At 46.1% G+C, this 22979-nt stretch overlaps 1 protein-coding gene across 1 annotated transcript in view; it reads right to left on the reverse strand.

Moving 5' to 3' along the window:
- LOC101175274 (cadherin-6) overlaps positions 1–22609 on the reverse strand; it is a 36489-nt gene extending 13880 nt beyond the window's left edge. Inside the window, exons 1-5 of the mRNA XM_020712466.3 lie at positions 22373–22609; positions 12281–12575; positions 10774–10893; positions 5731–5898; positions 4700–4887 (exon numbers count right to left, since the gene is read on the reverse strand). Of these exons, the coding sequence (XP_020568125.1) occupies positions 4700–4887; positions 5731–5898; positions 10774–10893; positions 12281–12575; positions 22373–22609 (1008 nt within the window). The remainder of the gene's footprint in view (positions 1–4699; positions 4888–5730; positions 5899–10773; positions 10894–12280; positions 12576–22372) is intronic.
- Positions 22610–22979: the final 370 nt, after the last annotated feature.

Consider the following 22979-nt stretch of genomic DNA (forward strand, 5'->3'; position numbering starts at 1 on the left):
CACGTCATTCATGACCACGCCATACATGACCACGCCATACATGACCACGCCATTCATAAGCTTTTCCTAATAATGTTCACTGCTGAACAGAAATGGTTTTGAGCATCGACAAGAAAGAAACGACTGATAACCTGAAGAATCTTTTCAAAAGGAAACTTCAGATTTTTTACAGCCCCATACCATGATACTACCTTTTCCTTTGTTTGTTTTGTTGACTTTTAGACAACCAAAACATGCGTATCGATCCAAATACTTCCCCCTCCCTCCTAAAAAATAGTTTATTGCAATAGTGAGTCTTGTGGTTGGCCCCTCCCCTTTCCATGGCGTCCTTGAGACACCTCGACTCTTTTACGTGACGTTTTGTCAAAAACTTAAAGTCTGCTGTGGGTTTTTGGGGCTTTTGGAAAAAAGCTGTTTGGTCGTTTCAGACGCCTTTCTTTCTTCTTTTTCTTTGATGAAACAAAAGCTTCATCAGGATCAGACTGAGGTCATGTGGACACTTACAATCAAGCAAATGCCTCTTTTTATTTTTCACGGCTTTTATGTCTTTTTCAATAAAGGGATTTTCTTTCAACGACCTATGACGATATTCATGATCTGGAGCGTTTCATTGAACCTGCAAATCCGAGGGGCCGATAATTACGAGCATACAAGACGCTTTCCTTGTTCCCTTTGAAGGAAGTGGATCATGTTCTGCATCATATTTTCCTTCTCTGCAGGACTGGAACTGCTGTTGATCGCATGATCTATAGACAAGCAGATTATTAGCGGCCTGCGTCTTGAATGCCTCCGTTTTCCTTTGTTGAGCTAATCCTTTTCTTCCTTTTTTGAACTTTTTCCGTGTTTTTGAAGTTTCCGCCAGTGAAGGTATCCCCCTGTTGATGGGAATAATTGGGGAGCAGTGAATTTTAATGAATGCGAGCAGGCACAGCTGGATCAGAGCGAGCTCCTCGCAGGCTGCCAGACGCTCATATGAAAGGATGTCGAGGCCGGCGCGCCTGAACAGAGATGAGCGCTGGAGAAACTTCCAGATGGAAGGAGCCGCGTCCAGGAAGAAAATCAGGACAAATGATGAGTGATTGATTTCTGCCCGTTTGGTGTTGAAGCGAGGCGGAGCACGTGTCCGCCGGAGGAGGACGCGGCTTTGATGGACCTCAGCGAGCAGCGCTGGGACCACAAGCCCGTTTCATTAGTGGGTTCACAATTAGGGCACGCTCTCCCGCCGCTTACACACGATCCGCACACACAACGATGTCGTCTTCCTCTAAATGATGGAAGGCGGCGGAGCTCCTGATCAAACACAACAGCGACGACGACTGAGCGTCACTTTTGGACTCCGATGAGAGATGAATCTCCTCAAACGTCCTGGAAGTGCGACTGTCAGCCGAAATCTAATAACCGTCTGACTTCTGCCTCCCCGAAGGAAAAGAAATAAAAGACGAATGATTTCTTCCTGATGCACAGTTGAAGGCAGGTTCATCAGCTTCTACTGTGATCTGAAGAGAGACTCGTCTGCTAAATGATTTCACTCCTGCCAGAAAAAGACCGTCTGCACTAATAACAGCAGACGGATAACAGTGGAGCCGCAGACAACGTTTGAAAATAGAGAAACTGTACAAAAACACCAGAAAGAGCATTATCACCTCATGCTAAGGAGAAGAAGAAAATCTTTTTCTGTCCCTCAACGAGGACGTTTTCTCGTTAAACAACAAAAAAAACAAACAGCTAAGCACTGAAGTGAAGAAGGAACAGAAAAGCAAACACAAGTCTGGGCCAAAGAGACTCACTGCAGTCCTGAGCGGCTGCAGAACCAATGAACGAGCTGCTAAGAGGCGGAGCTCAGTCCTGATCCATTTGTGTCCCTCAAGAGGTGGAGTCCCATCCAACTACTGACCGATAACCTGCCTCTCCAGAGGACACGTGGATCGCTGGATGCTTGGAGCTGATCATCAACTCTGAGACCCTTCATAACAAACTCACTGAGGTTGTGAAAGACAACACCCACCCACGTGTCAGTTAGCTGCAGGGACCATCGTTTAACCCTTGTGCTAACCTATGACCCCCCCCTTCCATTGACGTGTTCTCCCTACCATGACAAAGGTGAGAAGATTCCATGTAATCCATGGACACCAGTGAAGATCACAAATCATTGAAGAAAAAAGGTTCAGAGCACTGTCTAGTGGGTCTAGATGACCCAACTCCCAATGTTAAAGTGAGATAGCACAAGGGTTACGGCAGCTGACATGATACTAAAGCTAAAAGCGAGAACTTGTCATGACATCGAGAATGTCAGTCGACTTCAAGATGAATTTGTTTTCATATATTTCTTATTCTTTTATGGCGGCACTAATATTTTGTCCAAAATATCTGAACAAAAGTTAAAAAAATCAAGAATAAATTTGTAAAATGTCAATCTTCATCAGAGTCCTTCCTGACCTTTTTCAGGAGGCGGAGCCTGTTTTTTGGATCAAACCGACAAATGTGTTGTTGTTTTTTTTAGCGGGTATTCAGACAGAGGAGGAGTTGTGCTTTTTCGGATGCTGCATCTGTAAGCCGCATTGACGTCTCGGCGTGAGATTTTCCGTTACCTACCAGCCATATGCTAAAGGGGAGCCAGTTTAGCTCGTGCTGGTTTGCGGCGCCTTCCGTCCGTGAAACCCGGGTTCGACTCCGGGCTGCTCCCTGTTCCCTTCTCCACCTCTGCCGGTTCCAAGCCCGGTTTGAGAAGGTTGCATCAGGAAGGGCATCCGGCGTAAAACATTGCCAAATTTACCATGCGACTTGTTCGCTGTGGCGACCCCTGATGGGAGAAGCCGAAAGTGGAAGAAGACCAGCCATATGCTAAAACACGAAGCTGTGAATTTACATGACAAACACAGACGATCCCTGCTGCGGGATGCCCACGCTCTCTCTGATCCACCCTATGTGGACCAGCTCTAGCACTGATTCTCATCTCTTCATTTGTTTTCACTGAATCAGAAAAAAACTGGGTTTTGCTCCTACTAATGGGATTTTCAACATTTTGGCTTCATTTCAGACTCAGCAGACGGCGTCTAATCCAACTTAGACCTTCCTTGCATCGGCCTCATTGTTTACCTTTCCCATTAGGAGCAATGGGCGTCATACGTGTGCATAAACCTGCGTGATAATCCAGGTGCGCGAGGAGGAAGCAGAAACACTGAGCATCAGAGGGGTCTGCCTGCTGGGGGCCGTCTCTGTCAACAGAGCGGCTGTCCGGCCGTGTTTGCAGCATTAGTGCCTCTCTCCTGGTTATCACCAGGAACTGATGAGAAGGTAAACAAGGCTGGAAATCTGGGGGATCAGAGGTTTCACATCCATCTGTTTGCTCCTCAGGTGTTTGCTGAACAAAGACAGGGTTGTGTGCTGCAGCAGCAGCAGTGCGCACACAGGATCGAGCGCCGCCGCGTGAGTCTGAGGTTTGCAGGGCCGCTTGGCTTTGATCAGGCACTCGTGAGCCGAACCTCCTGTTCTGACCTGCTGTATGTAAAAATGTACATTTGAATCATTTCTACTGTGAAATATGCTGCAGATATTAGTGTTTCCCACTTTTCATCCCAGTTATGCCTGCAGGGTTTCCTCCGAGGAGGCCTGAGGCCAGTATACACCTGCATCAATTACAGCTGCCTGAAAGGCAAAACCCAGGGCGAAAACATCGTGTGACGCCTTATGCTGTAATATTTTAATAGAATAATTATTAAAAACAGCATTTTCTGAGCTCACCTTCATTTCGTGCACAATAGAGACACATGGATGGAAACATCCAGCTGAACGTGAGGCCGGAAGGTTCCACAGCGGAGACCTCCCTGAAGGTTCAGAGGTCACGCTGACGCAAATGCCCGAAGCTCAAATCGAAACCACGAGGATTTGACTGTCTTTGGTTTAACCCAAAAACAAACTGCATCCACTGCAGAACAAACTTACAGTCATTTGAGTCCTTCTTTAAGCAATTGCTACCTTCCTGGAAATGGGCGGGGCATTTGCATCCGTCACTAGAAAACAATCAGCTGTCAATCAAAGACTGCGACTTTTTTTGTTTTAATTCTGAAATTTAAAATTATGTTCCTAAAAAAAGACCTTTAAAAAAAAATCTGATCAAAGATGGTACAAAAGGGGAGGAGCCACAGTCTTCAATAACTGGACAGTGTTACGTCTTTTATTTTAAAACCTGGACCCGTTTCCTAAACTGCCTGTAAAGGTTGCATTGCATTGTGGGGGATGGACGTCAGACGCAGGCGTGGCGGGGGCGATGTAAACATTCCAATCAATTAATGACCATGGTCTTTTTGTGTCAGCCCACCGCGGACACACGGCAGGAAATCAGCCTTTACAGAGACAGTAACTGACCCCCCCCCCCCCCCCCCCCCCCCCGTGGTTATCTGTTGAACCAACACGTCACGTTTGGATTGATTTGTGTTCGGTTCTTAACACGTCAGACTTTTACATCTGTGAAACAAAAACCAACATAAACTAAACAGAACCAGCATCAAACTTATTCAAAGAAAAAATCTGCCTTTTATGGATGGATGGTGGTTCATATTAGCCGAACTAAAGCAGAAGATCTTTAAACCACTGTGACCCGATGACCCAGAACCCGGGTCTGCCGTCACAGACGGGCTCGGTTATTTATTCCCTTCAGAGCCGTCTGAGCTGAGCAGAACCTGAACGGAGAACGTCTGACCTTTCTGAGCACGATGACGCCCTCCTGCGTGCTCCGGTTACTGATGATGTCAAACATTCCCGGGCCGTCGCTCCCGATGATCCTGTAGTCCATCTCTGCGTTCTGGCCGATGTCGGCGTCCATGGCCCGGATGGCGCCCACAGACGAGCCCAGCTCTCTGGACTCGGGCACTCGGAACTCGTACAGAGCTGCAGGCACAGAATTCTGGATTTGAGGGAACCTCAAGGAACCGGGTTCTGGTCCAGATCCGCCTGACCGTCAGGACCTGCTGCTGTCGTCCCCCGTCAAACATATATCATTCCAAATCCCACATTTGGCTTCGCCCCCCCCACCCAAACGCTCAGAAATTCCCTCCACATAGATGAACAGCCTCTTCCCGGATGCTGTTTCATTTCCTGGTGGGGGGGGGCGTGAATTCAAACCTGTATGGTGTTGGGGGGTGTAGACCCAGTGATGGTGTTTTGGCAGTCAGTATTTCGCCCAAGCTAACAGGTATTTAGCATGGGGGGGGTCCCTCCAGCAGACAATGATATCGCTCCCTGACACTCTACCTCCTCTGGGTTACAATGCCCCCCCCCCCCAGCAGCCTGCCGTCTTTCTCCTGTCACCTCTTCCATCCCTGTCGGATGCGTCTCCCTCCCTCCCCTCATCTCATTCACTGATGGAGGGGCAGAGATGACAGCATCTGCCGCCCCCGCCCTCACCGGGGCTGCCGGCCGGATTGATAAATGCGAGGTGATGGAGGGGGATCTCTGCGGCCGCCGCATCCGTGATTGTCATCTGTTGGATGAACGCAGAGGGGGCGGAGCTACAGAGCAGATGAGTTGGGGGGTAAAAACACTGTCTTCATTTAACGGGGATTACAGGATGATCTGATGCGCTTTGCAGGACCCTCGCTTCGCTCCACCTTTAATTACTCGCTGCCTTTAAGAGGCCGCCGCCCCCCCCCAACTCTAATCCACCTTTATCCTGAAACTGACACCAGATGGGGCCCGCCGTTCGCCCGCCCGGTTGCCACGAAGCGTCCTTACTCTTAGTGAAGCGAGGCGGGTTGTCGTTGACGTCGGCCAGGGTGATGCTGACGGTGGCGGTCCCGGAAAGCCCGCCCATCTGGCCCGCCATGTCTTTGGCCTGGATCACCACCAGGTAGTTCTCTTTGACCTCGCGGTCCATGCCAGACAGGGCAGTCTTGATGAGGCCTGAGGAGCACAAAGAGAATATCCGCCGTTTGATCAGGTAGTCCAGGAAATTCTGGGACTCATTATTTTCTCTCTTAGTTTGATCACATTAAAAAATCAAAAAGCCGAGAAAATGAGGCCGAGGGAGGATGGAGATGAGAGTGTAGACCTCCACAAAGATAAAGCCCTTTAAATTAGAACACATTTATCTGAACTCTCCTTTACTTCTAAGCTAACTGCTACCTGTGTGGGAGCAAAGATTACATCTCATCAGTTCTTTTCTGGGAAAAGAAGACAAACTCTAAGACATTAGGAAGGCTTTATTACCAAATCTCTTTCTGCATATTTGTGGTTATTCAGTAACTGACTGCTGCTGATTGATTGATGACATCATCCACTCGTTTCTTCCTCCAGGTTTCTGTGAGCTAAATGGTTTGTTTGCTCATTTTTTTGTTTGTTTCTCTTCTGCTCTAGCAAACGTCTGAGGACCCTCTGGTTGCATCTTAAGGTTCTCATCCTCATGTTCAGATGAAACATCAAATCTGGAAGGAACCGTTTGATTCTCACAGATGAACAGGATGTCCTGAAGGACAGAAATGATTTTCTCTCTTGTCTATGAAATTTGATCAAGTTCCAAACTTATGTGCTACAAATTAAAGTCCGATTATCTTTTTCTAAAGCAGTGGCCTTTTAATTATGATGTCGTTTTTAGCCACATTTTTTTTAGGACATCATTTCTGCAGAGCGGCAGGAGTTCATTAAAAATCCACCTCAGAGTTGTGGGGGGGGGGCCACTGATGTGGAGCAGCCCTGCCCCCCTTCCCCTCCCCATTGCTGTGTTTTTTCCACGTCGGCATTTTTTCGTCTGCTCCTGATTCACAGCGATTTGAATAAAGAAATACGCAGAAATGCAATTTTGATCTTAATTTTCTTTCTATGTCCTTCATCAGACAAATGCTAAAAGAACATGCTAAAAACACCGTTGTTAATGGCGTGCATCTTTAAAGCGACTTGTCTCAGGTCTGTTTCTGATTGGTCTCCATCTGCAGATAATGTGTTGTCATGTTGACCAGAAACTGGATGATCTGAGAGGAACTGAGAAATAAATTGGACCTAAAATCCTTCAGGATTTTCCAAACATCCAACATTTTTCCCGCCCATCGTTTGTTTTTGTTGCAGATGTGGTCGATGCCTCATAGTCTTCTCACGTATCTTGACGTCTTCTGGGTCATGGAGGAAGTCAGGAATAGTTTGAGGTGATTTGCAGACTGTTTACTGTCCAGTAACATGAGAGTGGAAGATTGTGGACCTCGGATCATGGATCCTGTAGCTGCTGGGGAACATTTTACAAAATGTGGGAGGAGTTTGTCATTTGACCATTGTTCTACCGCTTTACCTTCCATTCAGACTTGGTATTTGGTATGTTTACAGCAGGTTTTTCTGGCTGACAGTCACAAATTGCATATAACATCCATGTATCTTTTTCATGGATTATTTCTTGTAACGTTTTAGACTTGTTCCATTTCTTTTCTGTGTAATTCTACAATATTACAGTATTTCATCGTCTGACTGCTCAGTTGTCTTCTCTGCCTCCTCGACTCTCCTGGTTTGGCAGAAACCGACCAGGGGGCCGAAAACCAGAGGAAGGAAATTAAACTGTGGAGAAAACCTGGACAAGCCTGTTTTGAAAGAGAAAGGTCCAGCTCTATTTACGGGAAGAGTAATAAATCTGAAACATTCTTATTTTTCATTCAGGCGGTTGTTTGGAAATTGAGGTTCTGGAACAAAGTCGTCTTCTGCGTCTATTCCTTTAATAATCAATGGAGGCGAACGCCGCAGCACTGTGGCATTGTGGGTGATCAGGTGGTTCAAACATGACCCAGCAGGAGGTTTGACTCTGCAGAAAAGCCGCCTGCAGCAGAGCAGACGCGGCCGTCATTCACAACTCCACAAACCCAGACCTTTGTGACCCGAGCGGCCACGAACGGCGGCGATGAAATGATGAAAAGTTCAGGCCAACGCCGAGGAAGGAGGCTGCGCCCGCACTTGTAATCGGACTTAGGCTTGATCTCATCCTCCAGTCCGTCATTATGAGGGTGGAATGATCAGCTAATGTCTGCGTCAATACGAGCTGCAGCCGGATCGATGCTGACGCTCGTTATTCCTGTGACAAATGACGCCAAAAGAGACGCAGCAGATGTGCAGGCGAGGAATTCAACACATAGATCTGTCCAAGTTCAGGCTTATCATTTCTACAGCAACATTAGAGCTGCTTTCATGTTCAGCTGTGATATTTTCAGTCACAAACTTTTGCTTTTTTTATACTTTAAGATGCAGAAGGTCAACTACACAATTGACCGTTGACATTTTGGAGAATTTGGCAGATTTTCTGAATGAAACTTGTAAACTAAAGACTTTTACATAAACTTCTTAAAAGCATTGAGCAATATTCAATATCTATTTTTCCTTTGTTGCTCAATAGTTGCCACGGATGTTTACTGTGCAGAAAATGTGTCTTCTGAATCCAACGCAGCGATGCACAGTTACACACTGACAACAACATCAAGGAAGATCAAGGAATCACCAAAATACTAAACCAAAAAACGGAGTCTATAGATCGAACTAAAATAGAAAAAAAGTAAAGCGACACTTCATCCTTCGACCTTCATCTTCAGTTTGGATTCTACTCCTTTGCCTTCCTCTCCTCCTCCTCCTCCTCCTCCTGTTTAGAGTGGGATGGGGTGAAGCTCTAATTTGCCGTTTTTCTCCGAAGCATCGTGATCGGAGGGGTGCGGCGCACAAAGACCCCCCTCCACCCCTCTCCACGGCCTGCACACTTTGTTGGGCGAGCATCTTTGCGGCGGTGGCGGCGCCCTCCCCAAGCCTGTCTTTGTTACTCCTCAATGACTAGCAGGGCCAACAGGAGGAGTAAACAAATGCAGCTTTCATGTGAGGAGCAGGCCTGTGTGGATGAGGGGATGTCAGCTTACACGCCACATGTGGGATAAACCATATTACCGGTAATCCCCTCGCTAATCTGCAAATGGCTTTTTTCCTCTCTTTGTTTGAACAGAAAGAGGACACGAGTGGGATGTGTTCCAAAGCGCACATTAATGATTAAAAGTAGACTTAAGGGTCTGCCATTCCCATCGTCTGCCAATCCCCGCCTCCGCCGGCCGCCGCCAACAAAAGCCAGGTGTGCTGCTGCGATGCTAACTTCGCCGCTTCCCACAGCGGCGGCCTTCTGAGGGCGAGCTGCCGGTCGTGGAGCCTCTCCGTGGGTGGAGGTCGCCGCGGCTGTGGAGCTTCCGCCAGCATGCTGGTATGCGGAGGTCAAGCCTCTGACGCATCCCTTCATGCGGCGCAGCTTATTTTAAGTACCACCATTTTTCTGACACTTCTCTGCTGCAAAACAGCCTCAAGACATCTGGAGATGTTTTCCAAAGAAAAACGCCGACAGGTTGGTCTCAACAAAGGCGATGAGCATGGAAAAAGTCACATGATGTTACACTGATGTGGCCCCGGCATGAATATAACAATAACATTCTTTTAATGTAGGATACAGATAACTTTATCAAACCTCATTTTAGGAGGAAACGCTTGAATTAACCAATGAAAGTCCTGCCAAACCAATAAATCTTTCTATCTGATGACGTGAAGAAGGAAAAACAGATGTTTCCACAGAAGCACAGAGATCCTTCATCCACACATGGAGAAGCTCCCAGGAGCATCCCAGAACACAAGGAGGACTCATGCAGGAGGTGGAAGGAAGTGAAGGTCTCAACAGTCAAACATGGGGGAGGCAGTGTGATAGTAGGGGGCCAAGCTTCAGGACTGAGACAAATTCAGACGAATAAAGCTGTTTTTAAATCCTCAGTTTCAGCAGCATATTTTCAGTTTGCTTCTGATTCACAACTATTAAAATAGAATAATACTCAGAATGTTATTTTAATCTTAATTTTCTCTATTTATGTCTTCTATCGTCAGAAAAATGCCACAATAAATATGCCAAAAACACAATTTTTAGTGGTCTTTAATCAGGTGTTAATGATGAAAAAGAGAGCGCATCAATGAGGTCCAATCATGAGAAATTACTGACAATTAAAAAATAAAAATAAAACACAACCAGGCAGGTTTTAACGGCTCCTTCCCTCTATAAAAAATATTAGATTATCTCCAGTAATTAAATTATGAATTGAAATCTTCAGTTCATTTTTCAGTCATTGCTATAGTCTGGGAGATTTCACCCTTAGTATTCCAGGACTTCTTTGAGTGTAATTTTTTTCTACTTAAATAATTTGTCGTCAAAACTGTTTTAGTAGCAAATCTGGATATCCGTCTTTTCTTTCCAGTATATTACAGAATAATTCCTCAAAGAACCTGAAACTGTCCAGAAACTCTATTCCAGGTTGTCAATGCTTTGGTTACAAAATTGAGGTCAAACTGATTTTTAAAAGTTTTATAAAAGATTAAACATGTAAAGACAAAATAAAAGTGTATCAATCTATAGATCCAAAAACAAAGAAAAGTTGAAATAAAACGGAAATGTGAAAAATGTTTTAAAAAACAGGAGAAGATCCACTAAGCTACAGAACACACAAAGTTCCCATTCATGTGTCATAACTAGTTATGTTTGTGTTAATCCAAAAATGTCAAAGCTGAAACCTGCAGGTTAAATTTGGACTGACAACTTTATTGATGGGGGGTCATCATAGTAAACAGCTGATGTGGCTGGCAGAGTTCAGAGACTAGCGGGGGCCAAAGGTGTCGAACTGAAAATGTGTTTGGGGTCAAAAACTTTCTCTTAGCGCTGGAGCTCCTTTGGATTCTTTTGATCAGAACGTCTCAAATCACAGCCAAACAACAGAAAGATGAGTTCTGAAGGTCCAAACTGACCCGTTTCTGGATCCACAGAGAAGTACGGCTGCCCCTGCAGGATGCTGTACACCACCTTGGCGCTATTCCCGTACGTGGCGTCGTCTGCGTCGATGGCCGTCACCTGGATCACCGAAGTTCCTGTTGGAGGGACATTCATGGCGGTGATTGTCAGCGCCTGCTGAAGCTGAAACGGCCTCTGAGGAGGTCCGGTCCTCAGAACGGGACTGGTCCTCCCCGTCTCTGCGTCCCTGAAGCCGTCATTATTCCACGGCCACCTGAACGCTCTCACATTTATCTAAATATAACCCTCCAAGCGGGCAGGCGGGCGTTCTGCATGGCAGATCTGAGACCTTCATGGAACCAAAAAAACTTGGGATCCATTTTCTCTGCCAGAGAGGCTGAGCCTGTTTCAGCAGAACAAAGGGGGGCGGTTAGCCAAGTGCCACCTCCCAGGCGGCGCCTCGCGGGGCCAAATGTTGCCTCATTACACGCCGAGGAAAATTAATTGAGGAGAAATATTTAATGGAAAGCGGTATAAATATAGACACGTGTAAAACTGGGGGGTAACGACCTCACCAAACAGATGACTTTCTACTTTTGTGAAGTTTCTCTCATCTGGGTGAAAAAACGAGGGACGGGGGCGCAGGAGAAACGAGGGGACTTTTTCAAAGTCTCGCAGCTTTAAGAAAGTCTGTCCTCGACTGCAACCCCCCCAAAGCCCCCCCCACCACCACCACCACCACTTTGGACACATTCACGATGTCCGTCTCAGAACTCCGAAAAAACATGAGAAGAATTCTGTTAAATGTTTGAAAGAGCTGCAGCTCCACGGCAAAACGCTAAAGGGCTCAAAGACACGTTTCTGTTTGTCCCATAACGTGATCCAGAATCTCCTGATCCAGAGTCATCTGATCCTGAATCATCTGATCCTGAATCATCTGATCCAGAATCATCTGATCCAGAATTTTCTGATCCAGAATCTCCTGATCCAGAGTCATCTGATCCTGAATCATCTGATCCTGAATCATCTGATCCAGAATCATCTGATCCAGAATTTTCTGATCCAGAATCTCCTGATCCAGAGTCATCTGATCCTGAATCATCTGATCCTGAATCATCTGATCCAGAATCATCTGATCCAGAATTTTCTGATCCTGAGTCTCCTGATCCAGAATAATCTAAATGAGAATTATATAAACCATAATCTCCTGATTCAGTATTATCTGGTCCAGAATCATTTGATCTAGAATCATCTGATCCAGAATCATCTGATCTAGAATATTCTGATCCAGAATATTCTGATCCACTTCAGAAAATTCAGCCAATGTCAGCCTCCATCATCTCCTCTTAGAACAAGGCATTATGGGAAAACAGATTCTTTCGACCCTTCTTGTGTCTGAAGTTAGGTCAGAGTCAGATCATCACTGGGGAACGTTTGTTTCCACATCATCAGGACCATCAGACGCTGCTCTTTGAACCCTCCCACCTGCCTGGCTCAGGTGAGTGCGGCGTGACACAAACGTACCGATGTCGGACATCTCCGGCACGCGGGCGAGGTACGGGTCCCTGGTGAAGCGCGGTTCGTTGTCATTGATGTCGTGGATCTTGATGATGAACTCGGACTCGCCCTCCAGCGCCTCGTTGGTCTGGCGGTTGACGGCTTTGGCGTGGAGGATGTAGAAGGCCTTCTCCTCCCTGTCCAGCCTCTTGGTGGCGTGGATGTCCCCCGAATTTTCATCAATCTTAAAGAGGGTCCCGGCCCCCTCCCCGGTGAGGACGTACTTGACGCTGCCGTCTCCCCGGTCTGAGTCAGAGTGAAGCTGAGGACGAAGACAAGATGAACTTCATTACTGGTTTACAGCAGAGCTCTGAGATGAGGGTAAAATCATTGGAGTCGCTAAAGATGGACATAAAAAAACGATACATTATACACTGAAATAGGTGAATAAATAAAATAGTAAACCGTATTTAATTCAATTGAATTCAGCCTGAAATGTTTTTAATCAGAAATCACTGATTGAAAAGCTTAAACATGAAAAACATCCCAACTGTTGAAGGTCCAGCAGCAGAAAAGACATCATTAAAAAGGAAAAGTCAACTTTGGTTTCTATTTAAACTTTGTGTCATTTTGAGTTTGGTTATGTTGGATGTGGAGGATCAGGGGGGTTGATGGCATTCTGGGTGTTTTATCATTTCATATTTAACTGTTTCATGCCTGTGAAGCACTTTTGAATGTCAGGTGCTTGATTTGAAATGAGGTGTTCCTCATGGGCCCAACCTGGAACCTCCAATATTGTTATTATTTTTATTCACTTTTGTTGTTTTTACAATTAAAAAACACAAGAAATATAAAAGGGGAGGGAAGGTTGCCTCCTCACTGTCCCTTTGAAGCAAATTATTCAAATTATATTTGTTGAACAACATTTAATGAATTCATCAATGAGAGTAATTCAAAAATAATTATTAAACATAAATAATAATTGGTACATAATAAAATAGGGGTTGATCATATTTATCTTCTTATGTTTTCCAATCAGTTTATTGGGTGTGATACATCTATGTTTATTTTTGTGTTTTTTGTTTTGATTGCAGGAAATAAACAAATAATAAACAAATAAACAGATATTAAGAGCCCAAAACAAATTGATTTGTTCCATAAATGATTCAATGAGTTTAAACCCAAAAGAAACGTCTGGTTAACAAAACTAAGGATTCAAATCAAACATTAAAACTCCAATTTCAAGTTCAAGTTCTTTTTCTTGTTTTACAGTCAATTATACGACTTTCAAGCATTTAACATTTGTAGTTATTATTTAAATTAGCTACTCAATAAAAAAACACAATTTAGAGCAAACCCGTAAAATTATCAAACAAATTAAATATTTTCTTTTAATTCTTTCTTAATATTAGCTTTGATTTTTTAAATACTGTTTAAGCGTACAGCACTGGAGTTCTTTACAAACTCAGCCTCTTTTAAAGTCTGTTTGTGTCATTTCTGGTCAAATGAGAGTTTTCTTCTGGGATCATAATTCTTTGTTTTAATGAAAAGAAGAAAAGCCTTTTTATATTTTAGATGTGTAATCAAATAGAGAAAGTCTTTTTCATGGAAATGTTCACTGCTGATGTTTTATTATAATAGAACAACAATAACAGTTCTGTCTTAATGAGGGCTTTAATGTTTGCTTTGAGTTGCTCGTCTGAAGGCAGGACGATCTTCCTGAAAGAGTCCAGCATGAGGAAACATCAAACTGACGGAGCAGGAACCTCCTCCCTGCGATGAAGGCGTCCAAACGCCATCACTGTTTTCTCGGCAACCCCCACATCTCCAATCTGACCAATATGGGCCTTGGCAAGCAGCAGCAGCGGCAGCTTTCACAGTGTTTGGTGTTATTTCACTGGCTCATCTCATCTTTGGTAAACTGTTGTGCCGCCACGCGCTCGCAGCTTCAGCACGTCTCTGAGAAGCTCGCACGCTGCCAACAAGCAGAGCTGCATGTCTGTCTGCAGAGCTGCATGTCTGTCTGCAGAGCTAATGTCTGTCTGCAGAGCTGCATGTCTGTCTGCAGAGCTGCATGTCTGTCTGCAGAGCTGCATGTCTGTCTGCAGAGCTGCATGTCTGTCTGCAGAGCTAATGTCTGTCTCCAGAGCTGCATGTCTGTCTGCAGAGCTAATGTCTGTCTGCAGAGCTGCATGTCTGTCTGCAGAGCTAATGTCTGTCTCCAGAGCTGCATGTCTGTCTGCAGAGCTAATGTCTGTCTGCAGAGCTGCATGTCTGTCTGCAGAGCTAATGTCTGTCTGCAGAGCTGCATGTCTGTCTGCAGAGCTAATGTCTGTCTGCAGAGCTAATGTCTGTCTCCAGAGCTGCATGTCTGTCTGCAGAGCTGCATGTCTGTCTGCAGAGCTAATGTCTGTCTGCAGAGCTGCATGTCTGTCTGCAGAGCTAATGTCTGTCTGCAGAGCTGCATGTCTGTCTCCAGAGCTGCATGTCTGTCTGCAGAGCTGATGTCTGTCTGCAGAGCTGCATGTCTGTCTCCAGAGCTGCATGTCTGTCTGCAGAGCTGATCTCTGTCTGCAGAGTTGCGTTCCTTTGCTGCTGCCAGGCCGCAGAGGCGTTTCAGAGGGTCATCTCCGTGCACGCTCCCTTGCACGGGAGCGTGCGCGTCAGCGGATGTGGCGCAGACGCTGCTGGTCATTTTGATTCGCTCTCTCCCTTTCCATGTTTAATTTTTGATTTCTGCATGAACAGCAGCTTAGCGCGCGCTGACATTTTAATTCCACCGCCAAATCCCCACAACACGTCCATCCCTGAAAACTCATCACAGGCTCGCTCCGCCCACCGCCTCCCCCCACCAGTAGCATCCTCATAACTGTAGGGGAAGGAAGGGGGCAATGGCATTGGGGGGGTCAAATGTACTTTTGTTTTCCAAAGTGCAAACTGCAGAAACTCTTTGGCTGCGCAGACTAGGTTGGGAGGAGGGGGGAGGTATGGTATAATGCTAATGGGGCTGGGGGAGCACAGTGCACAAGCTCCCCCCTCCCAGCACTTTTGCAAAAGCTTTTGCATGTATTTGATTGCTAACTGCTTTTGATCGCAGGTGCTCTGCAGCTTGAACTACTTCATAGCTTTGTCAGGCCGGCTCATGTAACCTGGATTAATGCCGTTCCCAACGGGTCGTCTGCTTCAGTGGAAGACGCTGACCCAAAACAAAAAGGCTGCTTCTGTCCGTGATGAAGCCGGGACTTGAACCTTCATCTCTGGTCGTCCGTTCTGCGGTAGGAACTTCTGCAGAGCTCTGTGTGCTCTAAACATCATGGAAGCTGGAAGCCGGATTCCCGTCAAAGCTGAGGGAAGAGTTCCTCCATGAAGGATATTACAAGTTCAGAGTATTGAGCTGCCGTGACCCCCTCCCTCGCCGCTGTCCTCCGTGCTGCTCAGACACATTTACTGCTGCCCTTTCTGCTCGAATTAAGAGAAGCAGCAAAAAAAGCTCTCGCAGAAATCAATGCAGCTGCCCAACATGCATTCACAATGGCCTCTTTGATCAATTTATATTGAAAATACAATTAAACTGTCACGGAGGGGGGGGGCAGGGAAGCCACATGTGCGGTCCGTTTGGGCACCGTGGCACATCAATAGCTGGCCTTTTCTCCTCTGACCCCCCATGGTCATAAAAGAGTCAGAGAACATGACGCGATATCCATTAACAGCAGGACTTTAAATATAAAAACATGTTAACTATAAAAACAAACTCATTTTTTTAGGAATTAAAACTTATCTTTGAACCAGATGGAGAGACGATTAGCACCACTTCCATGATCAAAAAGACTCTGCAGCTGAGACGTTTCTCCTGATCCTTCATGTTGTTTCCATTTTTTATCATTTTAAACATTTTATCCAAGAAAAAAATTACGTTTCCACTCAAACAATATTTAACAGCAGAAGTCTGTGTGTGTGTGTGTGTGTGTGTGTGTGTGTGTGTTGTCCTGGTGGGGGGGTGGCATTGTGGTTTTAGTGAAGCAAAATCTGACTTAAGGTGATCCAGAATGCTGCTGCTCGAGTCCTGACCAAAACCAGGAAGTATGATCACATTAGTCCTGTGCTCAGGTCTCTGCACTGGCTCCCTGTACCTCAAAGAATAGACTTCAAAGCAGCTCTGCTTGTGTACAAGTCTCTCCATGGCCGAGCACCAAAGTACATCTCTGACATGTTAGTGCCATATGAACCATCTCGTACTCTGAGGACCTCAGGGGCCGGCCTCCTGTTGATTCCCAGAGTCAGAACTAAACAAGGGGAATCAGCGTTTCAATATTCTGCAGCTAAAATCTGGAACAGCCTCCCTGAATTCGTAAGACAGGCCTCTTCTGTGTTCATGTTCAAATCTAGACTTAAAACATTTCTGTTTGGCCGTGTATATGACTGAAAGGTCCCATCTGCACTTTTCTTTCCTTCCTTTCTTTATTTTTAAATCAATTTTCAATTTTTTTTTTTTCTTTTAAAGTAAATTTTACGTTGATTATTTCTATGATGTATTGTGATTTTAATGCATTTTTCTGTTTTGTGAAGCACCTTGAATTACTTTGTGTACGAATTGTGCTATACAAATAAACTTGCCTTGCCTAAAGGTGATCCAATTACTCAGAATCAGTAGTTAATCAATCAGATGAGTGGAGTCCTCAGAGCTGCTGCTCCGTCAGAACCTCAGCAGAGACATGGAGCTGTATGTCTTTGCATGTCTCTGCACGTCTCTGCATGTCCTTCCATGTCTCTGCACGTCTCTGCATGTCTCTGCATGCAGCTGTTTGTCTCTGCATGTAGCTGTTTGTGTCTGCATGTCTCTGCACGTCTCTGCATGTTTCTCCATGTCTCTGCACGTCTCTGCATGCAGCTGCATGTCTCTCCATGTCTCTGCATGCAGCTGTTTGTCTCTGCATGTAGCTGTTGGTCTCTGCATGTAGCTGTTTGTGTCTGCATGTCTCTGCACGTCTCTGCATGTCTCTGCATGTCTCTGCATGCAGCTGTTTGTCTCTGCACGTCTCTGCATGTAGCTGCATGTCTCTCCATGTCTCTGCATGCAGCTGTTTGTCTCTGCATGTCTCTGCACGTCTCTGCATGTCTCTCCATGTCTCTGCATGCAGCTGTTTGTGTCTGCATGTCTCTGCACGTCTCTGCATGTCTCTGCATGTCTCTGCATGCAGCTGTTTGTCTCTGCACGTCTCTGCATGTAGCTGCATGTCTCTCCATGTCTCTGCATGCAGCTGTTTGTCTCTGCATGTCTCTGCACGTCTCTGCATGTCTCTCCATGTCTCTGCATGCAGCTGTTTGTCTCTGCATGTAGCTGTTGGTCTCTGCATGTAGCTGTTTGTGTCTGCATGTCTCTGCACGTCTCTGCATGTCTCTGCATGTCTCTGCATGCAGCTGTTTGTCTCTGCACGTCTCTGCATGTAGCTGCATGTCTCTCCATGTCTCTGCATGCAGCTGTTTGTCTCTGCATGCAGCTGTTTGTCTCTGCATGCAGCTGTTTGTCTCTGCATGCAGCTGTTTGTCTCTGCATGTCTCTGCACGTCTCTGCATGTCTCTCCATGTCTCTGCATGCAGCTGTTTGTCTCTGCATGTAGCTGTTTGTCTCTGCATGTCTCTGCACGTCTCTGCATGTCTCTCCATGTCTCTGCATGCAGCTGTTTGTCTCTGCATGTCTCTGCATGCAGCTCCTGCATGCTGCTCATCTTCATGCTGTGTTGAAATTGGGAGCATGCAGTTAGCCCCCTCAGATGATCCAAAGGGGACTTTGGGGTATCTGGGCTTTTCCATTGCTGGTCCTCACTTATGAAAATAACATTCATGCAGAATTACGTAAGATATCTTACCTTAACAGCTTTAAATGTCCACTAAAGACCCTTTTAGAATGGCTCAGTAGTCTATTTTCTTTTCTTTTTTTCATTGCATTTTTATTTGTCTTTTATGTGTTTTTTTGCTAACTGCTTTTTGTAATTATATGCCACTTTTAATTTTTGTTTTTAATTTGACAATTTTTTAAACTTCTTGCTTTTATTGTGAGGCACCTTGGAGGAGCTGTAAAGGCCTTTATTAATTCAGCTTCATTCATTCAATCATTTAAAAATACCGTTTTAGTGTTTAGTTTCATGCTTCAGTTATGAACCTTTACTGTTTCCTTAAAAGCTCAGGATGACATAAACAGTTTCTGTCCTAATCTGTGCTTACAGTACTGAGATAAAGACTTTTAAGAGGTTTTAAAAGGTGCTTCAACCCGGAAGTCCAAAGTCTTCTGGCTGAAGACTAAACTGAGTTTAGAGGAGACCCTGACACTGTTGGCTATAAGCATGTTTAGGAACCTGCGTTTTGGTGAATGCGTGTCACATGACGGTTGTGATCTTAGCTCAACAGTTAATCCATCATGTTTCAAGCTAGAATGTTACGTAACAAAGATGGCCTCCAGGTACGAGACACAGATTTACTGTAGGTGGAGAACAGAAACGTTAGAGTTGCTGCAAAGTTTTACAAGGATATTTGTTTCCAATATTAAGGCTTCACACACAAAACTATAGGGCTGAGTACAGAAATGAAATCATTATCTTCAAAATAAGTTTAAAGATTTGTTTATTGTGTGTATTATTGTGTGCACGTGTGCTGAGGCACTAATGTGATCATCTTTTTATTAAAGAGTATTTTTCTGCCGCTGAACTTCCTGTTTGGGATCAGGGAAAACATCTGATTGGAGCGTGGAGGACGTCAGGACGGAAACAAACAGCTGATGTTTGTTCAAAACCGGAGTGCGTTTCAGGAGCTGCACGGCTAAAGATCTGCTGTCATTTTAGGATTTTAATGACCGTTTTCCTTCAGGGCTCTTTTTCCTTAAAAAAAAAGGGATGATGGTTGTTAAAAGAACGGAGGCTGAAGAAAGTGGCAGAAAACTGATTTATTCCTTTAAACCAGATCAAATCAACACAAAGTTTCACTACTTCAGCCACAAAGTAAACAACATAGAAGAAAAGGACGACATGATGGCGCTTCACTCCTGAAAGCAAACTACTTCTCAGACATCTGCGTGTCCGAGCTTATGAGGTCTTTGTTTGTGGAATTAATCATCTCCAAGTACAGCAAATGTTACAGCAGATTTGATCTGATCACCATTTGTGCTTCTCTCCAGTTCGGCCAACAAGACGGCTCAGCAAACGGGCTGCTCAGGGCAAGTAGCCAGTTAGCCTTTGAGGCCTCGTGTCCCGCCCTGTGGAGGGCTGGCTGCCTCCGCTGCCGCCAGATGGTCGCCTCAGCCGGAGCGCAGAAATAGCCTTTTGAAAGAACTCGAGATATGCAGTCGGAGACATTTGCCTCATGCCGGATTGTTTTCTGAATGTCAACCGCAGATGATTAATTAATCTCAAAGCCAGCAGGCGTCAGAAACAGGTAGGCGATGGCGTGGAAATAATCAAAGGAGATGCTGCTGTCTGACGGCTCCTCTCCTCAGCAGCTGTTTGCGGGTCCCTGGACCTCATCTCAGCCTTTACTGCACAAACTGCAGCCGCCTCTTCCCGCCGCTCGCAGGTACTCATCAACTAATCAACAAACACAGACAACGTGTACCCTGGGTGTCCTCTGCGGCCCACAGGGGTTGCCATGGCGCTGGTACGGCCAGGACCATCCCATATGCTCCGCTCTGTGCCAAGGTGAGCAGCTGGTAATGGAGGAGCATCCACACAAGAGGAGAGATGAAATGAAAGCAGCCCTCCCATCCTCCCATCAACAAACACAGCCATTCTGCACCTTCCCGCTCAAACAGCCCCCCCCCAGGCAGCGCGAACCGCCGAGTCATCCAGGACTGGGAAGCGCTTCACGTCTGAACCCTTTTTTATCTGTGCTCCCTCATTACTGGAGGCGTGCACGGCGTGTTTGTTTGTTGACATGCAGCGAGCGCGTCTGGATTGCAGGGACTCCACTGAAGAGTCTGCCCACCAGGCCCAGAACCACTGGGGCCTATCAGAGGCTGTAAATACTTGATGAGATATGATAGTGCAGCACAAACACTCCTCAACCACAGGCCATTAACCGTTTTCAGTAGAGATGTGCCCTTTGGTAAAGTAAGAAATAATGAAATAAACAAACACCGGCTCCCCCCAGTGACAGCCCGGGCCCTCCGAGGCCTGCACGCAGCTCGCCTGCTAATGAGAGGCAGCACGCCGTTCCTCTCCTGCAGGATGAAAAGAGGAAGCAATGGCCGATGCAGAACAAGCAGAACTGCCTTCCTCCCCCCGGTCTTAAAAAATGTCCTTTTACGATACCTGTGAGTCTGTTCGCAGCAAAAAAAAAACCAGAACGCTGTAATTCAAGGACAATTTCCCTATTGCACCCCGAGTGAGGAGCGTTTGTTTATAATAACCTGTCATCGCGTTCGCCACAAACAGGTGTTTTGATGCCTCTTTATGGGGTAAAAGCCTCGCCGTCTCGAGTTCTTCTCCTCCTGATCAGGCAAAAACCCATTCATCACTCCCGCTTTATGTAGCAATTAACCAGCAGTAATTAAAGCCAGATGAGATCTACACTCCTCAGTTCAAAGTGTCAACTGGCCAAAGGAGGAACCCCCCCCCCTCATCTACGTGGACGTGGGAGAAACAACGAGCTCCCGAGCCGTGATTGAGTGTGCTGCTGGAAGGTCGGCGCTTTAATGGTCTCTTCAGGAGACGGGCTCTTAGGCCCTGGCCTCTGGCTCTTTAAGTGTACACCACACTCAGATAATCCATTCTTCTCTTGCTATTAGTCCTCTAACAAGCTAAAAGGACAAGTGGGACATCAATCAGCGCTCTCTGAAGGCAAAGTGGTTTGATCAAGCTCTGTATTTACATTTGATCTTCTCTGGCTGAATTTCTTTCCCTCCTTTTTTCCAACTTTCCGTGCGCTCTGTGCACGCTGACGGCCGTAATCCTTTTTGTCCAGGACTGAAGTCAACCCTGGCTTGGCGAGGACATATGTCGCAGGATCTCATTTGGTTGGATAACTCCATCCTCTGTGGACACATGATAGGAATGCAAAGCAGTCGCCCCATTCATCTGCTCGGACAAAACAACCTTTCTTCCTTCGCCGCTCTTCCTGACCTTGCCACCGTGTTTCGCAATCTCCTCAATTACAGTAGAGCGGAGCGACGGCTTGACTTCCGCTCCTCTGCATGTAGAGCAGGAATTATACAGTCCATCGTCTTGTTCGGGCCTCTTCCCGCTCAGATTATCGGTGCTTTCATTTTAGTGAACCAAAGACAGCTTTAGAGGAAGTCCGGCTCTACTTCAGGGCTTTGGGATGTGAGTGGGATGAGGCTCATCCCAGCAGCGGAAACCTCGGAGCGTCACGTCACCATGGATGAATCCCAATTCTGCCCTCTTTTATAAGCTACAGAGGAAATCAATTGCTACTTTATTGTTCTGATAAGAATTTCAAATCGGATCCATCAGAAGTCTTGAGCTTCCTGCAGGAATGCTTCATGCAAATGAGGAGCCATCTCCTGTATTCCCTCAAAAGAAAAAAACAGCTTTTTCTCCTCATAAATATGGATTCGACAGACAAAACACCAAGATACATTTTTAGCCGAACAAAAATAGCCACTTTTCAAACTTTAGCGACAGTGAGGTTTTAACTGAGGGAGTTTTAAAGGTTCGTCTCGGTCACACAACCAAACAGCAGTGAGGAGAAAGACGGCATGAGAGCTTAGATGTTTCCTCTAAACATGGATTACCCATCAACCCAACGATCCGGACATTGTTCCCCGTGTTTGGACTTCATGTTCCTTTCTTTTCTGGGATGGTGGGGGCGGTGCGTGCTAACTCCAGGCCCCCCCTTTGTCCATTTAAAGCCAGTGACAGAAAATCTGGTTTTAGTGGATTCTAGAAGCTTTGGTGCATCTACTTATACTTATACAGAATACTCTGTTTACAAAGAGCCAAAAGTTTTCCACAAAAGCTTTTATTGTTAAATAAAGAAGCTTAATTCCAGTCAAAGACTGGCTGTGGGTTGGTATTCATTAACCCACCTTTGTTGCCGTGCGGCTCGATAAGTGTCACTTTGGACTCGATCAAAGACGAGTTGAGGCTCAAACCCCCCAGCCCGAGCTCCTACCTTTCCAACGTACTGCATGTCCGTCCCCGTGTACTCTTCCAGCAAAAAGAACTGGTTCCACATCCATCCTCTCTTGGAGCGTCTGAGCGGCACTCCGTTGGCGTCATGTCCCGTCAGTCCCGGAGACCCTTTCCGCCCCCCTGTAGTCCTTCGCAGGGATCTGGACCCGTCTGCCGGAGAACCCAGGTGGGCCATGGCCCACAGCACCATCAGTGCACAAACGCCCCTTCTATCCATGGCCACACCCCCACACCGCGCTCTCTTACGCCGTCCTCAGTGGTCTGGATGGAGGACCGGGTTCATGCTGTGTTCTAGCAAAGCTGGAGGGGGGGTCCCCGTCTCACTTGAGGCAGCAGTCAGTACCTGGGGGACAAAACAAGAAAGTCAGGACCCGGGGGGTCTACAGGTTCAGAAGCAGACCACACCCCAAACACCTGAGGAACATCTTTGAACCCAACTAAACCACCTCTGCTTCAAAGCTTTGGTTCACTTGAATCCGTCCATTTTCATCCATCCATCTTTCCATCCATCCATCCATCCATCCATCCATCCATCCATCCATCCAATGTTCATTCATCCATCCATTCAACATCCACTCATCCATGCA

The sequence above is a fragment of the Oryzias latipes genome, chromosome 20 (genome assembly GCF_053564925.1).
Source record: "Oryzias latipes strain Hd-rR chromosome 20, Olatipes_Hd-rR_3.1".
NCBI classification, from domain to species: domain Eukaryota; kingdom Metazoa; phylum Chordata; class Actinopteri; order Beloniformes; family Adrianichthyidae; genus Oryzias; species Oryzias latipes.